Genomic DNA, 26,397 nt, shown 5'->3' with positions numbered 1-26,397 from the left:
TGTGGGATGACTCATTTCTGTTTCTCTTTGATCCTTGCAAACTAAAGCATTTGTTGGCAGTTTTCACAAAAAAGTGAAACCCCTTTCATTACAAATGTTAAAGTACTAGGTCTGCGGCTGTATAGAGTACATGAGGCTGAAAATTAAATTACGTCCTGCTTTATTTTCAGTGGTAGGACTTGCTACTTCTGTGTTTTATTTAAACTCCTTTCGCCACCCATTTTGGAAGGTCATTCTTCAATGTTTGTCTTTCTTTGGCATTCCATGTAATTTATTTGTATCATTTTGATGTAGTACTGGTTGAAAATCCTGTGAATATTTTTAGTAAATTTGCAGAGATTTGTACTAAAGGTGTCCCAAACTACATGGCAGGAGAGTTTTCAAGAATGGTTAATCTACCAGTGGTAGTTGTGTTCATGATTTTTTTTCTTGCATTTGTTCCATTGTGTGATTATAAATAAACGTGAAGTGGTTCATAGTTTTTCTGTGAACTCATGTCGTTGCAATTTAGTGCCATCACACAGGAAATCTCAAGTAGAGGTGCTCAGTTGGAGTTGTTTTACACTGCATTATTTTTGATTGTGGATCTTCTTTACTGCTAAAGTAACTTAATGCAAGTTATTTTATGTTTACTTAGGATCAAAATTAAGCTGTACACCCAGCTGTTGTAATGTTTGAAATTAATATTGTCCATTATCTTAGAACTTTGGATTTTTATTTGTTAAAATTCACATTAGTTGTCAATTAGGATTTAAATGAAACTGGTTTATCTTTTCTGTGGAGAGATACCCTATATCTACTGTTCACGATATAGTGGCTGAGATCAGCAGTTCAAAATTTGGAGCAGCACAGGCACAAGTAATTCACCAGGTTTAAGTTTATGGCTTGCTCTCTGAAGCAACTGTGCTCTGAAGTATTATAAATTTCCAGGTTGTTCAGTATAGGGTATTGGAGCACCAAACAGAAATGAATAAAATTGCATTAGATTTTGTCAAAGTGGTTCAATGTAAAATTCTGATACCTGATTAAAACCAAGTCCGGTACAAGGGAACCACACTCAATTAAAGAATCTGTAATAAATGTGTTGAATATGTGCAGTGACATTTTTTGGCAGGCATGAAATCTAAATGTTTTCTTCACTGCTAATATATGGCATTTTGCAACTGAGAAGTCAGCATACTACTTAGTATGTGCAATGATCTGATAATAACTTCAAAGTAAATTTTAATTCTTATCCCCCTTCCTGCAGGATATGTCGGGGGCTGAGATGTGAAGTTGTGCTCCAGTTTTCAGTACTTTGGTACTAGGGCTTTCACTGTGAAGGATAAGGCCCTGGGGTGTGTTGTAGAACAGAGGGAGCTAGGAGTACAGGTACATGGTTCCCTGAAAGTGATGTCACAGGTAGACAAGGAAGTGAAAAAGGCTTTTGGCAAGTTGGCCTTCATCAGTCAGGGCATTGATTATAGAAGTTGGGATGTTACATTGCAGTTGTACAAGACGTTGGAGAGGCCACACTTCGAATGTTGTGTTCCGTTTTGGTCACTCTGCTATAGGAAAGGTGCCATTAAGTTAGAGCATAGAGATTTATGATGATGTTGCCAGGACACAAGGAACTGAGTTATGGAAAGAGGTTGAGCAGGCTGGGACTTCTTTTCATTAGATCATTGGCGAATGAGGGGTGATCTTATGGAGATGTATAAAATTATGAGCAGCATAGGGTGAATGCACACAGTCTTTTTCTCAGGGATGGGGAACTAGAAGGCATAGGTTTAAGGTGAAAGGGGAGTAATTTAATAGGAACCTGAGGGGCAACTTCTCCCAGAGAGGTCAGTATATGGGATGAGCTGCCAGAGGAAGTGGTTGAGGCAGGTACATTAACAACATTTAAGAGGTACTTTGACAGGTATATGGATAGAAAAGGTTTAGGAGGATATGCGCCAAACACAGGCAAATGGGACTTGCTTACATGGGAATGTTGGTTGGTGTGGGGCAGTTGGGCCAAAGGGCCTGTTTCTGTGATATATGACTCTGTAACTTTTTTTTAGTAACCATATTGATGAGTGAAATCTTAAACAGAGCGATTATTTAACAGCACCCATCGTGCTTTGGCATTTGTCATTTCTGGGCCCTGGCTTGTTTAGATACCTCTTAAATATTGTGAGAGTCTCTGTCTTCATCACCTACACGGGCAGTCCATTCCAAATTCCAAACACCTGGGTGAAAAATATCTTCCTTCGATTCCTTCTAAATCATGTGCCACTTATCTTAAACCTTTGTTCTCTGGTTTTAGACACCTATGCTGTTTCTTGTTGTCTACCCTATGTCCCTCATAATTTAGTATACCTCAATCAGATTCCCTCTCTGCCTCCTCCATTCCAAGGAACACAAACCTAACCTACCCAGTCTGCTCACAACTGAAAGGCAACACGCAGGCAGTCCCCTAGTTACAAAAGACCTGACTTACAGAAATCTGGCTTTACACAAATTTTCCTATAAATTTTAAAAGGAATTTTTTTAAGATAGTAATAAGATGTTTCGTGGTATTCATTAATATTTGGATACAGTATATATTCCATTAGTTTAATTACGGGTAGACTTAGAGTGAATATTCAATGAAGTGAAAGAATTATAGGAAGTGTATGCAGAGCAATATGATATGGGTATCTATAGAAAATGAATGTTTCTGATTTGTGGAAAAATCAGCTTACAGATAGTTCTCAGGAACAGAACATTTACTTAACCCAGGGACTACCTGTCTGGTAAATCTCCTCTGCACCCTCCCCTGTTCAATTATATCCTTCCTTCAGTGTGGTGACCAGAACTGCATACAGTTTCCAGCTGTGGCCTAACCAATGGTTTATAACCATAAATTCCACGGACTTGTATTCAATCCCCCTCTAATGAAGGCAAGTATCCTGTATGCTTTCCTAACTACCTTTTCAATTTATGTTGCCACCTTTAGGGATCCTTGGACTTGTAAACCTTCTTTTCCTCAATACTCTCTAGGGCCCTACCATTCATTGTTTATGTACTTGTTAGTCCTCCCAAAATATAAAGGCAGCACAGAGGTCTGGGTTCATTGCTGACCTCTGCCTGAATGGAATTTGCATGTTCTCCCTGTGACCACATGGGTTTCCTCTAAATGTTCTGGTTTCCTCCCACATCCCTAAGATGTGCTGGTTAGTGGTTAATTAGACATACGTTGCCACTGGTGTCTAGGTGAGTAGAATCTGGGGGAGAAATAACAAAAATGGGATTGCTGTAGGATTAATTTAATTGGGTGGTTGATGGTTAGGGTGGACTCTGTGGGCCGAGGATCCTGTTTCTGTGCCTTATCTGTATGACTCTTTGTCAGGATTAAATTCCATGTGGGACCTTATCAAGGCCTTATTGAAATGCACATCAACTGCTTGCACTCATGGATACACTTTGTTACCCCTTTGAAAAATTCAATTAAATTGGTCAGACATGATTTCTCTTTAATAAAGCTATATTAACTATCTTTGGTTAATCCTTGCCTATCCAAGTGTAGGTGTGCTCTGTCTTTCAGATTCTAAAATATGCCTTTTCACACTAAGGCAATATTGCAGAAATTGAAATTCCCTGCCACTATAGCCCCATCGTTCTTCTGCGTCTTGTGATTTCCCTACGTATCAGCTGTATCTCCCACTGACTGTTAGACCTTCAGCAAAGTGATTACCTTTTTGTTTCTAAGCTCTACTCAAAAGGCCTCATTTGAAGAGTCTTCTAGGATATCCTTCCTCATTATCTTTGAGTTACTTTTTTGGTAGTGGCCTTGAATCATTATAATAAATTATAATGAGACTGAAAAGGTATTTTTATGGTTTCAATTCCAAGGAATGCCATATTCCCAATAGGCAAGTTTAATTGGGGGGGGGAAAAACCTGCCCATATTGTCTCCTTGGCATGGCATTTTTCCACATGCATCCTGGGAAATGATCAGGGGCACCATGCTAATCTTGTGCATTTTGGTAGAATAGATAATGATATGATAATGGGTAGCATAAAAACATCAAAATTGTCCTGTGGCTGAGAGTTCGCCTGATGCTGTTTCCATCGTCACTCTCAGTGTCACATCGGGAGAAATGAGGTCAGTCTCTTGCAGGGTAACGAGAAAAAGAAATAGGTAGCTTACCCTCTACCAAATGGCCAGTTCTTTTGAGTGATTTAACAACCACTTGGGATTTTGTTGTATCAAGACCAGAATAGTACATTGACATCAAAGAAATAGAATGAGGCATATAAAACGCTTAACGTAATAAATTACTTGCCTTAGTAAGGTTTGTATCAAAAACTGTAACTAGACATTTGGTTTGTAGGCCTTTAAAGAAATATATCCTTTTAGCCACTTATTCTTTTTCTGAGCTGTAGTATAGCAGTCCTTTCCTAATTCTGCTTCTTGCTCCAAACATATTTCTTTATATAGGGCAAAGCAGACGTCAATTATCATTACATAGAGCATGAAGGACTTCTAATTGGTAGAAGTTAAAAGTGTACTGTAATTTTCAAATCAGTTTTTTTTGCAGGGAAAGATTAATGTTACAAGCAAAGTAATGGACTTGGAGTAGTGGTAGGAAACAGGTGGAATCAGTTCCTTTTAAAAAATGATTTCCTTATGAAGCTTTAAGGAAAAGGTTAAAGATCTTTTGTATGGTTTTTCAGCCAGATGATGGCAATATTGGGCAATGAAGGAATGCATATCGTAGTTAACACTCTACAATGTCAGTACAGCTTTCTGTTCCTCTCTCTATTATCCATTTTTGTAGAACATTCTTTTGAATGTTTTGCCATGTTGATGGATATCCCTTCTAGACCAAAACTTTTGGAAATTTTCCCCTTCCTTACCTCAGATATAGAAGTACCAAAGCCTAGCTAAATCTACCAAATTAATAGCTATAAGGAATATCCCTCCATTCTATTGTTATTTCCATTCAATTGTTATTTCCATTCAAAAATATTGTGATCCTCAGCCTTGAGCATACTCAGTGTTTGAAGATCTGTAACCCTCCAGGTAGAGAATTCCAATGATTTACACCTTGCTGAGTGAGGACACTGTACTTCCGGCCTCCACCCTAAACTGACCTGTGGCAAGCTGAGGGTAGAGTCTCTTGGTAGCTACCATGCCAATTCCTCTCAAAATCTGTATATCAGTGAGATTTCCCATTTTTCTAAACTCCTTGGAATATTAACCAATCTTTCTATTTTCTCATAAGCAAACCCTATGTACTAGGATCTGGGCTGCACTGACTGCAAGACGAGTATGTCCTCAAGATAGACCAAAACTATGTAGTCTCACCTATATCTTGCGTAACTGGAGCAAGGTTTACTTAGCTTTGTACTTCAACTCCTTTGCAATAAAGGCAAACATTTTGCCTTCCTAGTTGCTTGCTGTAACTTGTATTTTTATCTTCTGTATTTCATGAGCCAGTGTCTAAATCGCACTGAACAGTTTGTGCAAAAATGTTGCATACAAGGTATTTGAATGTAGTATTTAATTCCATTTGTGAAAAGCACAAATTACTTAGATAGAAAATAAAAATGTTTTACAACAATAAAGGCAGCACTTTATTCAATTAATGTCTGTGCATTTTTTTTTAGCAGAAATATTTGTTATGAATGGAATGCTGTTTGGGGGGGTTTGTTAGATTGGTAACTGGTTATTCAAGTTGAAATCCTTTTAATTGTACGAGTCTGCAGAAACTTAAAGGATTGCTATGATAGAACATCTTGCTAGCTTTAGGAAGAGCAGCACACCATCTACAGAGTTGTGGGTATTAACCTCTTTGTTGCACATGTTCTCATCAAAAGTCAATTTGAAATGTGAGCGAAAAACAATTGCAATCTAGTCTGCACACCTTATGGATGACCCTTTCTCATGTCTCCAACACTCCCCTTCCTCTTGGACACCCCCTTCAGGCCCTTTACCCTCCCTAGACCTTTTCATCTCCAGCTGCTGCCGTGACATCAACCGCCTTGACTTCTCCACTCCCCTGGCCTGCTCCAACCTCACCCCCTCCGAATGTGCAGCTCTCTTCACTTCGCATCAAACCTGCGTTCCAAACCTCTGAACTTGAAAAGTGAACTTTGCTTCTCTACATTTTTAGACTGATTTACAGCATTTTCTATTTTCATTTAGAATTGTAGCGTCCACAGTGTTTAATCTCATATTATTTAAATGATGTCAATTGGTTTGTTTAATCTCATATTATTTAAATGATGTCAATTGGTTTGGTACAGATATGCAGGTTTTCCCAGTTTTTGGTGCAATTGATACACTGAAGTTTGGCGGTAACAGATTAGAATGTGGGAGGAGTAAAACAAATGAGGATTAATGCAGCATTAGTGTAAATCAGTGGTTTATGGCCAGTGTAAGATGACAGGCTGAGGGGCATTTTTCCCTGCTGTATCTCTCTCTGATTCTGAAATGATCATTTTACAGCTCACTGGTTTTTAAAAATGTCAAGAATATACAGACATTGTTGGAACCGGACAAATATAATGCCTTGTGATTTACTAGATGATTATGAGAAAGTAAATTGCAGTACAGTTAATTTGGAGAGCTGGTTCTTCCATGTGCTGTCTTTGAAAGAAGTCTCTGTGACATGTTTGAAAGCGTGCTTTGAACTCGACCCTTGGCATTTGGAATCATTTCCTTGTGACAAACACAGCAGGGTAGATGCAATATCAATTTAAAATAAGACTTTACAATTATCTTGCTTGGAAATAAATTGCTGATCCTCCGTTGCTGTTATTCATGGATAGGATTAATAGTAAATTGTATAATTGAATATTCACTAAAGAGTAGAGAACAAGTTGGAAAATGTTTGAATAGATTGTTTTGAATTCTGCTGCCTAATTTGTAAATGAGAGGAGGGTACTTGTTATAATGTAAAATTTTGTTAATCCTACCAGCAAACCAATGCAGAGAAGATTCAAGATTTTGAAAGGAATTTGGACAATTAAGTGGATTGGCTAACGAATAGTGGATGGATTTTAGTGTAAGTAAATGGAAGAAAATTCACATTGGCACAGTAAACGTGTACAACAAAAACAGAAAATGCTGGAAATACTCAGCAGGTCAGGCTGCGTCAGTTTCAGGTAGGAGACCCTTCATCAGGCCCGTCTGCAGCTTGAAGCATCAACTGTTTCTCTTTAGCCCAACCTGAGTATTTACGGCATTTTCTGTTTATGTTTTAGATTTCCAGCATCTGCCTTTTTTTATTTTCGATAAACATGCATACTGAAGAAGCGTTCAATTATAACATAAAAGCTTGAGCAAAGAATTTTTTGAGACTCTTTATTTCTTTCACACCATTTTCCTTTCACGCCATTCTTGGACTGTCCAGAAATCTTAGGAAGGACTGCATATTTTGGTTTACTGTTCACAAAGATAAATTTTGTGTGTATTCTATTCAGGTGTGTGCTATCTCATGTTTATGCAAACTAATCCAAATCACTTTCAAATCTACTTTTTTCTCTTGTACTTGCATCCAGGTCTGTCATCAATTCATTTTAACAATCTTTCAAGTACTTTATGACATGTGGCTTGAGCATAAGGGGTCCAGGAAAAATGTCAGGCTCTAAGATGTCAAATTGTATTGGTAAATTTAAAATTTTCCTTTAAGGGCATCAACATCCACCAGTATTTTTCCCAGGTAATCATGCCTATATGAGCCTTGACAGTGAATATGAGCAGGATATTCCAAAGTAATGGAGCATTGCAGCTAAACAATCCAATCTTCTTGCAGCTTTTCATGAAAAATTGATTAATAGATTTACTCTGTTAATACATGACTCTACTCTGGTTTAATTTTTTTGAATATTACTGTAATTTGGATCAGTATATACTAGAAAGTCAATACGTCTACCATTTATCCATTATGCACAATGATAGGTCTTCCTCTTCTCAACTTTGTGTTTTGAATTATTGTTTGTACTACCTTCTATAGTCTGAGTTTCTGTTGAATTCCTATCTTTTGTACATTTTAGCTTTACCCTGCAAATTTTTCTTACGAATTTCAATTTACCTTTTGTTTGCTGCTTTGTGTTGTTAAATGTTCTTAGTTGATTTTTTTATTACTTGGTCATTGTAGTTTTCACTTTCTGTTTCAGTGGTTATTTCTGAGATGGAAGAAGATGTCAGTCAGGATGAAATCAGTATTGAGAAGGGCACTACATTATTGGGATCTGATTCTGACATGACTGAAGATTCTGAGGCAGAGCGACAAGTTTTCCAGGTAAGATAACTTGAGAAAAGCAAAATGTACTAGAAGCATGCAGCAGGTCAGTCAGCTTGTGTGAACTGTTAATGATTCTGGTTACAGACCTTTCCTCATACTTTGCTTCTGGAGAACATTGAGGATAAAATAAATGCTCAATTGAGTGTGATGTGAATTTTGGGTCTGATATTTCTCGCAGGTATCTGCCTGCAGTTGCTACCTACAATCACACCACATCCAAACTTGCCTGGTTCGGATGAGGAGGGCCTACCTTCCTAACTAGAATCATTTCTGACTCCAGTGGCAATGCCTAAGAGTTAACTGTGCAAGAGAAACCCTGCTCCTGAAATACTCTGGAAAGTTTTGACAACAGGCGCAATGCTGACCCAGCTTTGTTATCAAATCTGTCAGGGATTTTAAAAGCCTCTCCCTCAGATTTAAAAAAAAAGTGTTTTTAGATTCAGGAACTTGCCTTTTTACTCCACAGCTTTACAATTCCAGTTGAAATCAATGATGAATATCTAATCTTACATGAGCATAGAACCAATTTTCCACAGCTAAAATGCTGGGTGATTGCAATAAAAATGAGCTTTGTTGCTGGTTTCAATGAGAAGTCCTGCAGTAGAACTTCTTGACAGATATTGCATTTACCACTGTCAAATGAACCTGATTTGTTTGATGCTGTGTTACTGTCAGCAGTTACTGGCAAAATCTAGAGCCAATATATCTTTCTTTGTTGTTCTACATGTGACTGCGTCGAGGTTTCTGGGAATGGTGTTGATGACATCCACATTTTTACTCTGTCTCTGCTTAATGCTACTATAATGATAGAACTGAGATTATGTTGTCTTGTCACTTTGTCCCCTGTTACAGTAAATACCCTTCTATTTAGAAAGGTTCCCTCAGCCAAGTTTGTTAAAGCTGGTTAAACATTAGAAGGGTAACAGTTCACTCTTGCTACTGTTTAAGTACAAAAGTTACTAAACTCAGCCTTGTCTTTTTTTTACATTTCAAAGCAATTGGCTTGGATAGATGATGGAGATTCTGCATTTGGAAGGAACGATCCAATCACTGTCATTCCTATCACGGTACATATTACAGATGACTCGGGTGCTTCTCAGAATCCTACGGTACAGGTGTCTCAGCAACCACAGGCAGTATCTGCTGAGCAGTTCCAGCTGATGGATCAGAATGGGCATCCTATCCAGTACGAACTTCAGTCACTGGGGGACACAAATGCACGTATGGTTAGTAACAAACAGCACAGCATGATAAAAAAAAATTCAGATTATGTGTATGTTTCCCTCTGCCCCATCAAAAATATCACAACATTCTGGACCCCACTCGAGTGGCAAAAGTACCAAACAGTGATGATTACCCCATAATTGTACCCCTTTTATTATCTGCTAAAATATCTGCATACATTGGAGCATGGCGATGAAGCATGTATTTAAGCATAGTGATGAAGAACCAAGGACGTGCATCCTTATCCACAAAGTGATGATGAAAACAAAGGCCACAATTATTAGAAAATTCCAGAATTTGTTGAGGACATTTAGCAATATACATGGGTTAGACGAAAGTTACTTTTTGTATTGTAGTAACTTTTTGGATTCTGAAAAATCAAATGTTAAATTTTTAAAATTTGGAGCCCAAGGTTTTAATAATACTTCAGACTAGGTTTCCAGTTTGCAAAGTAAGGTGGGCAACTTAGTGCACGCTCAATATTTTGTGTTTTGAGTCTAGTCCCTTTTTTTTACTGCCTTGATTTATAGTTTGCTTATGCAAAACTTGATCAGTGCCTCAGTCAAACCCAGCTTTGTAGCTGCTCGTCAGTTTCACTGACTGGCTTCAAAATCTGCATTACGATTACAACTTCTTTTCAGTGAGGTACATCAGGTTACTTAATGAACTGTGCCTTGAGTCCAAGAGGAAGGGAAGAAAAATCCCCTGGAAAAGAGCAGCTAAAGTGAAGCAACTTTCTATTTATCTGAAGATACGGACTCAGAATAATTGACCACAATTATATTGGGATATTGATCTTAAATGCTTGATTTGATTCCAAGCAGCTAGATCTTGGGATCAACCTTGGCACTCTACATGGTGATTGGGCAGAAATTGTGAGCAATTGAAAGCATGTGCAAGATAATCCCTCTAGAATACATTAACAAATTACAGTTTAGCTCCCTTACCAAAATATTTGTAATTCCTATATGGCTACCTTTTTTTTGGCATTACCTGGGATGATTATCTCATTGCTGAAATAATGTGTCTTTTTTTTCCAATGAAAAGATGCTTCAGGTATGCATACCTCTTGCAGAAACATTTACCCAAGAATATATCGTTCTGAATTGCTTCTAATTGATTCTGAGGTTTTGGAGCTGTTGGTCCGCCAATCAACTTAACCTTCCTTCAATTTTGATTCCCACCCTACTTTTTTTTTCTGATAGGAGCTGTCAGTGTTGATGATTAACTTGTTACTTCATGTTTCTTCCATTGAAACTGTTTTTCCATTTGTCTAGGTTATTAAATTATAACTGAAAGATGTTTACTTCCTCCCAATAAATTGTGTTTATGATAGCATGTATCTGTGGGTTAGCCAGGGAAAAGAATATCTTACTTTGCCTGATCAATGGATACATCTTTAAGTTAACATTGAAAACTTTTTTAATGCCTTTAGCAAAGAAACTATTAGAAGAGAGTCTTAAGTACATTCAGAAATACACTGTTGTCTTGGCAGCTGGGCAAACAATGGCTTGATGTTATAGTCTTTTAAAATAATTTGAAAATGAAGATCAAAACAAATATGCAAGCAATTTAAAAAAAATATTTCCGGTTTACCACAGAGAGTTGAAAAAATGAAGATCAGTGATCTATTGCGAATCATTTGAAAGAATCACCCCCCCTTACCTGTTCAATATATTTAATGCTCTTGCTAGTGTCTCGGGTCTTGTTGCTGTGATCTATTGGCAAAAAGATTAAAGCACTTTCATGAATTTTGTGTTAATGCAGGAGGGGAAATTATCTATTGGATCAGGTATCAGGCAATAAATTTTCTTAAAAAGGCAGTCAGATCCTCCCTGATGCTTTTCTTTCATTTTCTTAAAAACAAATCATGAGCTTTTAATCAGCAAAAAACAAACTGCTGGAGGAACTCAGTGTGTTGAGCAGCATCGGGGGTAGGGATGCGGGGAGAAATTAGGGTTGAGACCCTGAATCAGGATTAGAGTAGAGAGGGAAGATAGCTGGTATAAAGAGGAGAGGGGTGAGACAGGGCCAGTGGGTGATATGTGGACCGAGGAGGGGTGAAGGATGACAGACAATTCAAGCCAGGAGGGGGAGGGATGGAGCTGGGAGACGGACTCAGGTGGGTGATACGTGGAAGCAAACAGAAGAGAAAAAAAAAGTTCAGATGGAGCCGGGTGGGAGGGGAGAGTGAAGGTGGAAACAGCTGCTGGAGGGTGATAAGTGGGAACACAAAGGCTGCCAGTACTGTGATCTGATAAATTACAAAGGTGATAATGGGAACCATTAGGGTAGAGGTGAAAGGCAAATGGAACCAGATGGGGAAGGGATCCATTGGGTGAAATGCATGTGGGTAGTAAGTGGATGGAACGAAAATGGGTGATAAGGGGTGGGTGGAGGGGGGGTAAGTTATGGGAAAGGGTCAAAAATGGGGTGACCGGAGGTGGATTGGAAGGAGAGAGAAAGGGGAGCACAGGAGGCAAGGATTACCATGAGTTTTAACTGTTTTAAGTTTTTCAATGCTGTGAACCATAAGCTTGGCAGGATACATGTCCTACTTCAAGGTTTCTTCCACTTTTTGATATGACTTTAAAAGGTTAGGGTAAAGCTGATAAAAGCTGACTCAAAATTATTTGGCTTTCTTCCATATAAGGATAAGAGGTGAGAGTGCCATAGGGTCTATTTGCTTTTGGATTAACATGATACATGTGCATTTCTAACATGGTCTACCACAAGTACTGTTTGTCGCTATTTCTAGATGATTGTTACCAGCCAGTCAGAAAATGGCCAGGTGCTTCATGTGATTCCATCCAATCAGCCTGGTGTTGCACAAGTCCTAATTCCACAGGGGCAGCTTCTTGACATTGCAAGTTCACATGGTAAGGACGGTTATCTGGCATTTAAAATTATGTGTGTGTAAGTCATCTAATCAAAAATGAAGGAGTAATAGGTGCCTGTATGATCACCTTTGAACCTTTCAATAGAGAATTGTAGGACAGCATGGGACAAATAAAGAGCTATATAAAAATGGATAAGGGGATTACAGCTACTGGATTGATTTCACACAATAAAACTACACTTGATTTTATTGATGGTACTCATTGGCCCCTTTATTATTATCCTAAATAATCAAAATAATGAAAAAAATGTTCAAGAAACATTGTCACAACTAATTAATAACTAGTTGTAATTAGTGAATAGTTATCAAGTAAGGTTTGTCAGAAGCATGGTTGTCTTTGAAGCATAGAAGAGGATGTTTAAAATAATTTTAAGTGCATTGTTGCATTTTGTTGTGATTGCCAAAATTGAGAGAAGGTGTTTAAAAAAAAATTCCGACTTTTTATATGTATCTGTATGCTAAATGGAGACTAAAAGAAAATTAGAAACAAATATCAGAATGATTGTTTGTATTTCAAACCAGATTCATTTTACATAATCATTCACAACTATAATTGCATGTAATTAAACTCTGGTACGATTTACAGTAACTTGTGGTAATCCAGTACAGTTTGGTTGGCAAAGTTAGAGGGAATAGGTAGGTAAAAATGTATATAGTGGGGGGAGAAAAGATGAATTGTTGAGTGTCTTGGTAGTAGAGATTATCTTAGAATTATAGAGATTTATGGCACAAAGGATGAGTATGTGGCTTAATTATATCTGCTTGCAGAGAAAGAATTCTTAAACCTAATTTGCTTTCCAGCTTGGTCTATAGACTTGTAGATTGAAGTCATAGAGTTATACTGAACAGAAACAGGACCTTTGTCCCAACATGTCCATGCTGACCAAGTTGCCTTCCTGAGCTAGACCCATTTGCTTACATTTGGCCCATATCCCTCAGAACATTTCCTATCCATGAACCTGTCCAAATGTCTTTTATACATTGTAATTGTACCCACCTCTACCACTTCCTCTGGCAGTTTGTTCCATACACCCATCACCCTTGGTGTAAAAGTAACTTGCCCCTCGGATTCCTCTTTAAATCTTTCCCCTCTCACCTTAAACCTACGCAATCTAGTTTTAGTCTTTTTCCCAGGGTAGGGTAGTCTATGTGCATCCACCTTATCTATGCCCCTCATGATTTTGTGAACCTCTATCGGGTCACCCCTCAGCCTCCTATGCTCCAGGGAAAATAGTCCCAGCCTATCCATTTCTCCTTATAACTCAAGCCCTCCAGTCCTGGCAACATCCTTGTGAATCTTTTCTGCACCCTTTCTGGCTTAATCACATTCTTTCTATAGTATGGTGACCAGAACTACGCTCAGTATTCCCCATGCAGTCGCACCAATGTCTTGTACAGCTATAATATGATATCCCAATTGTACTCAATGTCCAGTCTAGTGAAGGCAAGCGTACCATATGCCATCTTTACAGTGCTTCCCCTATTTAATTTTAGTTAAGTACAGTTTCTACCACACTTGAATTCTGGACCCTTGCCTTACTAGTTGAAAAATGTTTCTCAACACTCTCTAATCCTTGTACATGTTATATTAAATCTATTCCCCATGGTTATTGAAGGCTTCCTTAAGGGAAAGGTACTTCTTGTCCATTCTAACTAGGCCGCTCATGATATTATATACTTCTGAAAAGATATACAGTATATAGTTATAATGTTCTAATATATTATATTTTGCACATTTTCTCATTTCCTTGTTACATAGGAGACCATTCTGCCCAATTGAGTCATGCTGGTCAAAGCAATCCCATCAGTCCAATTTCCCCACTTCCCTGTGACCCATTCACATGCCCATCAACTTCTCCTCAACTACACCTCCCACTCTCTTTAACCTCCCCCCCCACCCTCCCCCCCATCCCCCCAGTTCTCTTCCAACTCACCTACATACATACACTAGGGGATAAATTACACTGGCTAATACCAGCATGAATTTAGGATGTGGATCCCATTTGTTTACAGGGAGAACATGCAAACTCCACGTGGATAGCACAGGAGATTAGGACTGAAATCAGGTTGCTGGAAATGAGATGGCAGCACTTCTTGCTGTGTCACTGTGCTGCCACTGTGGGATGAGTTGTGAGCATTGACGTGTGTCTCATCCCACTGGGGTTTTTTGTCTTTGCTTTCTCATGTCTGTTTATAACACTTTGAGGACTTGGTGTGATGGTTTAATTTTGTATGTTAACCTATTTATTGGCAGATGCAACAGATGACAAACAGATAAGTGATGAACTTCAGACAGTGACAGTAGCTGCAATAGCAGATAACACTGGCTATGTTTTGCATCCACAGTCTTCACTAACGTTGCCCAAAAAGACTACCGTCAGGTATGTACAGGATACGTGCTTACATTAAGTAAAAGTGATATTGTAATCACTTTCTCATGATGTGTTGTTTTTTGCTAAATGACCAAAAGCTTCTCATCTATGTTTTATTCTTCTAGTTACCTTGGTAAAAGATCCTTCTTAGTTTGTAAGATGCAATGACATCTTAATCCCTATCATGAATTTGTGATGAATGGTGCATTGCAAATCAAAACTACAACCAGTAAATGCTGGAGATACTCAGCAGGTCAAGCAGCATCTGTGGAGAAAGCATTTGTGCTGTCTTTGTTTCAGATTTCTAGCATCTGCTGTTTTCTTGCTTTTGAGTAATTGCAAACTACAGATAAAATGCTACATATCCTAGCTCTAATTTTGTTTGAAGGAATGTTTCAGAAATTGTTCCATTAAATGTTTCCGGGCACATAGGAAGTTTGAGCAGGATAAATTTAGATTGTACATCGATGTTGAAGTAAATCCCTTATCTTATGAGAATACAACAAGGAAATTGAGGTTAGTTTATTTTAGTTTTCTGGGGTTAAATTTATTATAGTTACGCTTTTTGGAATAGGGAAAAGTTGCTGGGCATAACTCACTTGCACCCTTTTGATCAAATTCATCTATTCATCAAGAGCCTAATTTTAGTCTTCACAGAAAATATTATTGTCACTTGAATGTATTTACATTGTTGACATCAGAGGCCTTCCTTGATGAATTATCTGCCTTTTTAAATATTTGTGAGAAGTTGACTTTTCTGCCTACTCCAAAATTAACTTTAACATTTTAACATAAATTTTCTCTAATCTGCCTGGCAGAATTAGTTCTTACTCTTGATCCAAACCTACTTTGGCACCACTCCCCAACTCTTTCTCCACTACATCGATGGCTGCATTGGTGCTGCCTCCTGCATTCATGTGGAACTCGTCAGATTTATCATCTTCGCTACTAACTACAAACCACCCTCAAATTCACTTGGGCCATTTTTGACATCTCTCTCCCCTTTCTGGATCTCCCTGTTTCCATCTCAGGAGCCAAACTATCTACTAACATTTGCTATAAATGCACTGATTCCCACAGCTACCTGGACTACACCTCTTCCCACCCTGTCTCTTGTCATGATGCCTTCCCTTTCTCTCGGTTTCTCTGTCTCTGCCGCATCTGCTCCTGAGATAAGACTTAAGCCGTTCCAGGGCATCTGAAATGTCCTCCTTTTTCAGAAAACGTGGCTTCCCCTTTACTGTGGTTGATGAAACCCTCATTTGCATTTCCTCCATTTCTGCTCTACCCCTCACCCCAGACAGAACAGAGATAGAGTTCTCTTGTTCCTTGCCTTTCACCCTACCAGCCTCCACATCCAGCGTTCTTTGTCATTTCTGCCAGCTGCTACGCAATCCCATCATCAATCACATCTTCCCCTCTTTTCCCCCCAACCCCTCATGTCTTCCGCAGGGACCACTCCCTCTGACTCCATGGTTCACTCGTCCCTCACCACCTACCCCTCCCCATCCGCTAGAACTTTGCCTTGCAACCGTAGAAGGTACAACAACCTGTCCCTACACCACCTTCCTCACCACTATCCAGGGACCTAAACAGCTCTTCCAGGTGAGGTTCTCATGCACCTCCTCTTATCGCATTTGGTGGTTGTGATTTGGGCTCTTATGTGTTGGTGAGACCAAGTATGGACTAAGCGACTGCTTTGTTGAGCATTTGTGATCTGTCTGCAATGGCCATCTTGAGCTCTCGATTGCAAGCTATTTCAGCTCCACTTCCCCTTCACATTCCCATATCAACCTCTCTGTCCTTGGTCTCCTCCACCGATAGGGTGAAGCCAAATACAAACTAAAGAAACAGCACCTCCTATTCTGCCTGGGTAGTCTACAACCCATGGTGTGAACATTGAATTTTCTAATTTCTGGTAAACTACATCCCTTCCTCCCCATGCTTCTTTCTCTCTGATCCACCCAGGTTCTTTCACTGACTCCTCCACCACCCCTGCACTTTTCCAACCCTCTCCTCACCCACCCCAGCCCTTTTCCTCTCCCCCACTTTGTTTCATCTGCCTATCACCCACACATTTAACCCATTGGTTCTATTCCCTCCCCAGCTCGTTCCATCTGCCCTTCATCCCTCCCTTATCTAGTTCCACTTAACATGTTCCTTTATCAAATTCCAGAATCTGCAGTTTTTGTGTCTCTCCTCCCCTCCAGCCGGCTCCATCAACCCCCTCTTCACCTAGTTCTACCTATCATTTGCCAGTTCTAGTTTCACCCCTTCTCTTCTCCCCCCTCCCCTTTATACTGGCTTTCTCCCCTCTATACACAGTCCTGATGCAGGGTCTCAATTTGAAATATCTACCATCCCTCTGCCTCAACAGATGCTCTGCCTGACCTGCTGAGTACCTCCAGCAATTTGCCTTTGCTCGAGTTCCAGCATCTGCGATCTCTTGTGTCTTCATCTTAATCTTAACATGTATTCCCTGATATCTTAAATCTTTTGCCATGGGGCCGATTTTCCCAGGTCAGTTCTCTACACAGTTAACACTTCAGTTGCAAGAGTTTGAAATCTATCAAAGCTTAATTAACACTTACTCTCCCATTAAGTTCCTTTGCTTGAATCACCTTTGCAAATTTTTGCATCTTGATGACAGTATTATATTTACATTGATTAAGTGACTAGGATTGTACATTATTCCTTTGGAATCTAGACAAATCTTTGTACAGTAATGGTAAACCTTTTGATATTGGAGACTATTTATAACACAGGATGAGCTATTTAGCCCACAGTGCCCATGCTGATTTAAAAAAAATGAGCTACTGAATATCATCTCATTTTTTTAGCACTTGATTGTAGCCCTCCACATTATGGTTCTTCTAGTACACATCCAGGCATTTCTTAAAAAAAATGTGGTGAGGTCTTCTATCTCTATCACTTTTCCAGACTCTCTGGATTGAAAAAAAGAATCCTTATTCCATGTTTGGTCAGCTGCTCCACCTGGTCAAATCAGATGCTCTGCTACTAATGAAATTGCAGAATCCTGTGAACAAAGTGAGAATTTCCATTATATCGAAAGTGTCAGACATGACTTCTGTTGTGTCATTGATTTCATTTGGAGTAACTAGAGGCTCTGTCTGCATGGAAGGTTGAGACTTGGCATTATTGCACCCAGACTTAATTTGAGATGCTGTTGGCACAATCCTAGTGGAATTAAGGAAGAAGTTGGTCATAAGGCAATGGATTTGCAGTTGCTGGGTCTTGGAATAATTACGCTCTAGGGAATTGGAGTTGACTGTTAATATACAGTTTCATTTGGAGAAGGTACAATTCATCTTTGAAATTGATTGTCTTCAAAGTTTGAGGATGTTAGCAGTAGTGAATGGAATTTCTTTATCTTTTGCAACTAATTGGTGCAGCAAAGGTTAAATCTAGCTGCAATAAAAGTTTTATCTTCCTTGCTTCTGGTTAATAGTTTTGATATATGATGCAACTATATAGAAAAATGTTTACAATAAATTCAACTTTTTTTTGTGTTTCAGAACGGTTGAAGACAATTTTTCTGTCCCGTTTCAGCCACTGCCACACAACACCCCTGCGTGGGCACGAAGACTTCGGAGCTGTGAGGTTGATTAGCTAATTGCGTATCATCTTCATTGGATGTTTGCCTTGATACTTTGCTGAAACAGAAACTGACTTTCAAATAATTTTTATCTCTTGGGTGCAGGATAGACTCCTGGAGCAATTATTTGTGCTTTAGTTGAGATCATATATTTCAAAAATTATACTTACTTTTCAACACTTCGAGTGAAGATTTTCATCAGAAATAATGAATAAAAATGAGCAAATTCTATGAAGGCATTTTTGTTTGAAGTATGTAGTTTTGAAGTTTATTCAACAACGTTTCCATAGTTCGTTTTTCTGGTGCCGTTTGTCCAGCAGTTCTTGGTTCTATTTCATATTTCCAGAATTCATTTTTTAAACTGTTCTGTCAATTTATACAATGAGTTGAAGGAAATTTGCTGTTCCTGCTGTCCCAAATAGAGAAAGGTATAAGACACAGGAGCAGAATCAGGCCATTCGGCTCATCTAATCTGCTCCGCCATTGGATCATGGCTGATTTATTTTTCCCTCTCAACCCCATTCTCCTGCCTTCTCTCTGTAACCTTTGATACCCTTACTAATCAAGAACCTATCAACCTCTAAATATACCCAATGACTTGGCCTCCACAGCCAACTGTGGCAATGAATTCCTCAAACACTCCTCGTGCATTAACCCTTTCACACCCAGGATCATTCTCATAAACCTTCTCTGGACCCTCTCCAATGCCAATACATCCTTCCTTAGATATGGGCCCCAAAACTGTTCTCAGTACTCCAAATGTGGTGTGAACAACGCCTTATAAAGCCTCGGCATTACATCCTTGCTTTTATGTTCTCGTCCTCTCAAAATGAATGCTAACATTGCATTTGCCTTCCTTACGACTGACTCAACCTGCAAGTAAACCTTTAGGGAATCCTGCAATTGGACTCCCAAGTCCCTTTGCAACTCCGATTTCTGAATTCACTTCCTGTTTAGAATGTAGTACACGCCTTGATTCCTTCTACCAAAGTGCATGACCATACATTTCCCTACACTGTATTCCATCTGCCACTTCTTTGCCTGTTCTCCCAACCTGTTCAAGTCCTTCTGTAGACTCCCTGCTTCCTCAACATTACCTGTCTCTTTGTATTATCTATAAACCTGGCCACAAAGCCATCAGTTCTGTCATTCAGATCATTAATGTATAATGTGAAAAGTAGCGGACCCAACACCTACCCCTGAGGAACACCACTAGTCACCAGTAGCCAACTAGAAAAGGCCCCCTTTATTCCCACTCTTTGCCTTCTGCCAGTCAGCTAGTCTTCTACCCATGCTAGTACCTTTCCTGTATACCATGGGCTCCTATCTTGTTTAGCAGCCTCATGTGCAGTGCCTTGTGAAAGGCCTTCTGAAAATGCAAGGAAACAACATCCACTGATGCTCCTTTGTCGATCCTGCCTGTTACTTCCTCAAAGAATTCCAACAGATTTGTCAGGTGCCATGCTGACTTTGACCTATTTTATCATGTGCTTCCAAGTACCCCAAAACCTCATTCTTAACAATGGACTCTAACATCTTACCAACCACTGAAGTCAGGTTAACTGGCCTATAATTTCTTGTCTTTTGCCTCCATCCCTTCTTAAAGAGTGGAGTGACATTTGCAATTTTCCAGTCCTCCAGAACCATTCCTGACTCTAGTGATTCTTGAAAGAACACTACTAATGCCTCCACAATCTCTTCAGCTACCTCTTTCAGAACCCTGGGGTGTAGTCCTTCCAGTCCAGGTGAGTTATCCACCTTCAGACCTTGCAGCTTCCCAAGCACCTTCTCCTTAGTAATAGCGACTACACTCACTTCTGCCCCTGACACTCTCTCGAATTTCTGGCATGTTGCTGGTGTCTTCCACAGTGAAGACTGACGCAAGATACTTATTCAATTCTTCTTCCATTTCTTTGTTCCCCATGACTACCTCTCCAGCATCATTTTCCGGTGGTTCAATGTGCATTCTTGCCTCTGTTTTACTCTTTATATATCTGAAAAAACTTTTGGTATCCTCTTTTATATTATTGGCTTGCTTATCTTTATATTTCATCTTTTCTCTCCTTATTGCTTTTTTAGTTGCCTTCTGTTGGTTTTCAAAAGCTTTCCAATCCTCTACCTTGCTGCTAATTTTTGCAATATTGCATGCCTTCTCTTTTGCTTTTATGCTGTCTTTGACTTTTCTTGTCAACCACAGTTGCCTCGTCCTCCCTTTAAAATGCTGCTGCTTCTTTGGGATGAACTGATCCTATGTCCTCTGAATTACTCCCAGAAACTCCTGCCATTGCTGCTCCACTGTCATCCCTGCTAGCGTCCCCTTCCAATCAGTTTTGGCCAGCTCCTCTCTCATGCCTCTGTAGTTACCTTTACTCAACTATAATACCGATACATCTGATTTTAGCTTCTCCCTCTCAAACTTCAGAGTGAATTCTATCATATTATGATCACTGCCTCCTACGGGTTCCTTTACCTCAAGCTCCCTAATCAAATCTGGATCATTGCACAACACCAAATCCAGAATTGCCTTTTCCCTATTGGGCTTGACCACAAGCTGCTCCAAAAAGCCATCTCATAGGCATTCTACAAATTCCTTTTCTTGGGATCCAGTGCCAACCTGATTTTCCCAGTCTACCTGCATATTGAAATCCCCATGACCACTGTAACATTGCCCTCCTTACATGCCTTTTCTATCTCCTGTTGTAATTTGTACCCTACATCCTGGCTACTATTCGGAGGCCTATATATATATATATATATATATATATATACACACACACACACATATATATAACTCCCTTCAGGGTCTTCTTACCCATGCAGTTTCTTAACCCTACCCACAAGGATTCTACATCTTCTGATCCTATGTCACTTCTTGCTAAGGATTTGATTTCATATTTTACCAACAGAGCCACCCTGCCCACCTGCCTGTCTTTTCGATAGGATGTGTATCCTTGGATGTTCAGCTCCCAGCTGTGATCTTCTTTCAGCCACGACTCTGTAATGCCCAAAGCATTCGTACCTGCCAATTTATAAATGAGCTACAAGCTCATCTACCTTATTTTGTATACTGCTTGCATTCAAATATAACACCTTCAATCCTGTATTTACCACCTTTCTTCTCAAATTTGTCTCCATTTTGCCTGAAGTTAAATTCTTATCCCTTTCCAAACTTTGTCTTATACTCTATTCTGGAGACTTCAGTAATCTTTCCTGCACTCTCCTGTTTTACTTTATCCATACTTTTCCAATCTGTTGAACCCATCCCTTATAGGCATCAGTACCTATAGTGATGTGAACAGAGACTGTCAGCCGCTCTGGTTCTCTTGGACCCATTCCATGCCAGAAATTCATTGAAGAAGGTATGCAGAGGGAGCTGAAAAGTGTAGTTTCTTTCATATCCCTTGAGAGAAAGATGTCTGATAACATAACCAGTTACCATGCTGCACAATCTCATGCGTGGATACTTAAATGTGAGCTCTGTGTTGGCTTCACCATAGTCTGCAGAAATATTTCAGTATTGTGTAAGAGTGCTGGGATCTTTGTTGCTATAATAGTGTTTTGACATTTTTGTTTTGGCATGTTTCTTCCCAATGTTCCTTGCAGGAGCCTGAACAAGGGTTAAACTATTTTTTACCCAAGCTAGGTTTGTTTAAATAGTCCCCGTAAGTGTTGTTCTTGATATTCTTACAGTTACAGGGAAGGTGGCTGTTTGTTTGATGAACTAATTGATCAAAATTTCTGATGGCATCTAACCACTTCATGAAAGCTTTAGATTTATTGCCTCCACCATTGTACTTGTGAAAGCATCTGAATATTTATTTGTCTTTTGTTAAATACTGTATGTCTTTTGCTTGCTGCTATTTGTTATCCATCCTTGGATTTTACTGGTTTTTGTCCTATAGTCATGGCCTAATTTAAAAATACTTTCTTTTAAACAAAATGTGTAGGATTATACAATGCCGTATGGTCTCTTTTAGTGTTCATTGTCTAACTGCAAATCAGTGGTTAGATAGAAATCAAAAATACTGCAGGTGCTTGAAATCTGAAATAAAACTGAAATATGCTGGAAATACTCTGCAGGTCAGGCAGCATCTGTGGAAAAAGAAGCAGACTTAACATTTCAGGTGAAAGACCCCGACAGAGTATTTCCAGCACTTTTTGGTTTTACTTCAGTGTTCAGATGTTTCACTTTCAGGTTGGTGCTCAGAACTCAATGCAGTATTTAGGATGTGGACCAATCAGAGTCCATGTGGTTTTAGCCTGATTGCATTGGAATGTAATGGTTGTGGAGGTGAAAGGATCAGAGGATGCCAAGAAGAAAACATTAGCGCTAACAAAATGTCTAAAGAGGAACCTTCTCATGGTGTTTAATATTTCATTATTCTAGAAAATTGGCGACTCCTACCGTGGATACTGTGAGAGTGAAACAGAATTGGAAAATGTACTAACGGTCCACAAACAGCAAACACAAAGTGTCTGGGGGACAAGGCAGTCTCCGAGTCCTGCCAAACCTGCCACCAGGCTGATGTGGAAATCCCAATATGTCCCTTATGATGGAATTCCATTCGTTAATGCAGGTCAGAATACGCACCAGAAGATAGCCAACTACCACTAGAGAAAGATATTGTTGACGATTATAGGATAACTAAATTTAATATTTCAAAACATTAAATTTCCTTGCTCCCTTTCATATATCTTTTATTCCCATTCATAGTTCTTTCAGGTCAATCTCGCTTCACATACAGTTCCTTAAATGTTAGAATACTGGGCCTTTGTTAATATTGTTGTTTCCTAGGTACGTTGAATTGGAATGCAGAAGGTTGATTATTCTCCATCCTCTATTACACGAAAATTTTGTGATGCCAAAGGAAAGTTATTCAGCTCAGTATGATTGTACCAGTTTTTGTTTAAAGAACTGCCCATTTGATCTTATTCCCATACCCTTATAAAATTTTTCAATTTTTTATATTCTTCTTCTTTAAAGTTGCTTGGTATTCTGATTTTGATACTATCATAACAATCTGCTGCATGAAAGAAATCTCTTGATCTTTCCCTTTGATTTTTGCTGATTTTCAGCTGTCCAGTACCAAGGTACCAGCCAATACATTTTTCTTTCCTTTTTTACTTCATCAATTTGTTTCAAAAGAGCCTTGTCAGATTTTCCACAACTGTTTTTGGTGAAAACATCTTCTATAGTCTCTTCATTGAATGCTTTCATTCACATCATCTTCACTTTGTCTCCCTATTTGTGGCTTTCTTGTTGTTCTTATAAAGGGATATCCAGAATTTATTGCAGTTGTTTTAACAGGCTAATGAATTGCTTCTGTAGATTACAGAATCTTCTTTGTATGTGCATGCTAGTCTCTTTAAACTTGTATTTTTACAGCTTTAACCATAAGATATAGGAGCAGAATTAGGCCATTAAACCCATTGAGTCTGCTCTGCCATTCAATCATGGCTGATTTTTTTTTCAACCCCATTCCCTGCCTTCTCCTTGTAATCTTTAGCCCCTTTACTTAGAACCTATCAATTTCTGCCTTAAATATACTGAATGACTTGGCCTCCATAGCTCTCGGTGGCAACAAATTCGACAGATTTACCACCCTCTGGCTGAAAATATTCTTCCTTATCTCAGTTTTAAAGGGATGTCCCTTTATTCTAAGGCTGTGCCCTCGGGTCCTTGACTCTCCTACTAATGGAAACATTCTCTCCACGTCCACTCTATCCAGGCCTTTTAGTATCCAGTGGTTTTCAATGAGATCCCCCCTTATCCTTCTGAACTCCATCGATTACAGGCCCAGAGACATCAAATGCACCTCATTATGTTATGCCTTTCATTCCTGGGTGGCACGGTAGTGTAGTGGTTAGCGTAACGCTATTTCAGCGCCAGTGACCCGGGTTCAATTCTGGCCGCTGTCTGTAAGGAGTTTGTACGTTCTCCCTGTGACTGTGTGGGTTTCCTCTGGGTGCTCCAGTTTCTTCCCACATTCCAAAGATGTATGGGTTAGCAAGTTGTGGGCATGCTATGTTGGCACTGGAAGCGTGGCGACACTTGCGGGCTGCCCCAGAACATACTACACAAAAATGGATTTCACTGTGTGTTTCGATGTACATATGACTAATTAAAAAAATTCTTATCTTACCATTCTTGTTAACCTAGTCCCCTCCAGTTTTTTTTAAATGTCTGTCTGAATCCCTGCAAGCCTTAATGTTTTACCACCTAAGGTTTATTTTTTATCCTTGTTCAACATGCATAATGTATCTTGAGGCGGCACAGTGGCATGGCTAATAGAGCCACTTTCTCACAGCTCCAGCAGCCTGGGTTTGATCCTGACTTTGGGTGCTGTCTGTGTGGAGTTTGCACATTCATGGTGTGGGTTTTCACCGGGTGCTCTGGTTTCCTTCTGCATCCCAAAAATGTGCAGGTTAGTAGGTCAATTGCTACTCTAAATTGTCCTTTGTGTGTAGGTGAGTAGTAGAATCTGGGGGGAGTTGATGAGAACGTAGGTAGAATAAAAAATGAGATTAACATAGGATTAATGTAAATGGGTGGTTGATGGTCGGTGCGGACGGTGGGTTGAAGGGCTCATTTCTCTGCTGTATCTCTCTTTGACTCTAATGCACCTTTCATAAGATTAAGTTTTACCTCACATCCAAATGCCGAATCTGTTAACTTCTCTTACAGCTTCCTTGCACTTAAACACACAACCTATACAACTCCATATTCAGGAACTTGTTTTCACTTTTTGGAAATTACAGCACATTGTCAGCTTTGGTTTCCTTATTAGTAATGCTTTGGTTTGTCAAAGTATTTTATTAAATTTGTCAGACTTGCCTTTGTAAATTCAAAGTAGCTATCCTTAATCAACATGCTAACTTTCTGAATGAATATTTATTTTATACCACAACTGATTTTAGGCTTCCTGGTGTACTGTTATCATTTATACCTCCTTCAGATTCTACTCTGCAAATCCTTGAAAGATTCTTGTTCAGAACTACAGCTATTTCCTTTTAGATTTCCTTCCATTCAGAAAACTCTTTAAAGAAAAATTTTCCTCTTTCTGTTTATTCCCAACCAAGTCACAGACTTGTTTTCACCTTTTGGAAATTACCAATTTTAAATTTTTATCATGAACATTAACATTCCTTGAGCAACAGATCTGCTTGATGCCGATGGCTTGCAACAAATACCCTGTGTTTGATTTAATGGAGTGGAATATTAGCATTCTACTGTTAGAACTGTATATTGCAGAATTGAAAATGATCCAAGTTACCACTGAAGTTAATCTGAAGGAAAATCAAACAAAAACCTACTGATGCTGGAAACCTTAGAAGATCAGGCAGCATCTGTGGAAAGAGAAACAGAGTTCACATCTCAAGTTGAAGACCTTTCATCAGTAATGATAGAGGGTCTTCCATCTGCAACATTTACTCTAAACCTGAATGATTGCAAGAATTAGTTTAATTGTACATTGGTTACAGAACATAGAACAGTACAGCACAGAAACAGGCTCATTGACCCCATGATGTCTATACTGACCATGTAAATTTTAACTAATCCCGTCTGGCTGCACATGGTCTATGTCCCTCCATTTCCTGCTTGTTCATCTGCCTGTCTAAATGCCTTTTTAACATACGTATCTGCTTCTACCACTTCCTCTGGCAGCATGTTCCAGGCACATACCATTCTTTCTGTAAACAAAAAACATGCCTCATAAATTTCCTTTTAAACTTTTCCCCTCTTACCTTCAAGCTATGCCCTGTAGTAGTTGACATTTCCATTCTGGGATAAAGACTCTATCTACCTTATATATGCCTCTCATAATTCTATATGCATCTATCATGTAACTTCCTAGCCTCCAACACTCCAGTGAAAACAATCCAAATTTGTTCAGCCTCTCCTTATAGCTAATACTCTCTAATCCAGACAATATCCTGGTGAACCTCTTCTGCACCCTCTCCAAAGTCTCCAAATCCTTTCCGTAATGCAGTGACCAGAACTGCGCACAATACTCCAAATGTGAC

At 39.2% G+C, this 26,397-nt stretch overlaps 1 protein-coding gene across 6 annotated transcripts in view; it reads left to right on the top strand.

Annotated features, from left to right (window-relative positions):
- LOC127574822 (calcium-responsive transcription factor-like) overlaps positions 1–26,397 on the top strand; it is a 48,274-nt gene that overhangs the window by 1,152 nt on the left and 20,725 nt on the right. For 2 of the 6 annotated variants that reach the window (XM_052024241.1, XM_052024219.1), the window contains exons 2-8: positions 6,934–7,019; positions 8,134–8,258; positions 9,257–9,487; positions 12,244–12,364; positions 14,639–14,765; positions 18,293–18,377; positions 22,760–22,949. In XM_052024241.1, the coding sequence (XP_051880201.1) occupies positions 8,148–8,258; positions 9,257–9,487; positions 12,244–12,364; positions 14,639–14,765; positions 18,293–18,377; positions 22,760–22,949 (865 nt within the window). In that variant the 5' untranslated portion in view covers positions 6,934–7,019; positions 8,134–8,147. The remainder of the gene's footprint in view (positions 1–6,933; positions 7,020–8,133; positions 8,259–9,256; positions 9,488–12,243; positions 12,365–14,638; positions 14,766–18,292; positions 18,378–22,759; positions 22,950–26,397) is intronic. The other 4 variants (XM_052024267.1, XM_052024259.1, XM_052024250.1 and 1 more) reach the window with 2 other exon arrangements.

Source organism: Pristis pectinata, chromosome 1, assembly GCF_009764475.1.
Source record: "Pristis pectinata isolate sPriPec2 chromosome 1, sPriPec2.1.pri, whole genome shotgun sequence".
NCBI lineage: Eukaryota > Metazoa > Chordata > Chondrichthyes > Rhinopristiformes > Pristidae > Pristis > Pristis pectinata.
This window is presented reverse-complemented; position numbering and strand designations above follow the sequence as displayed.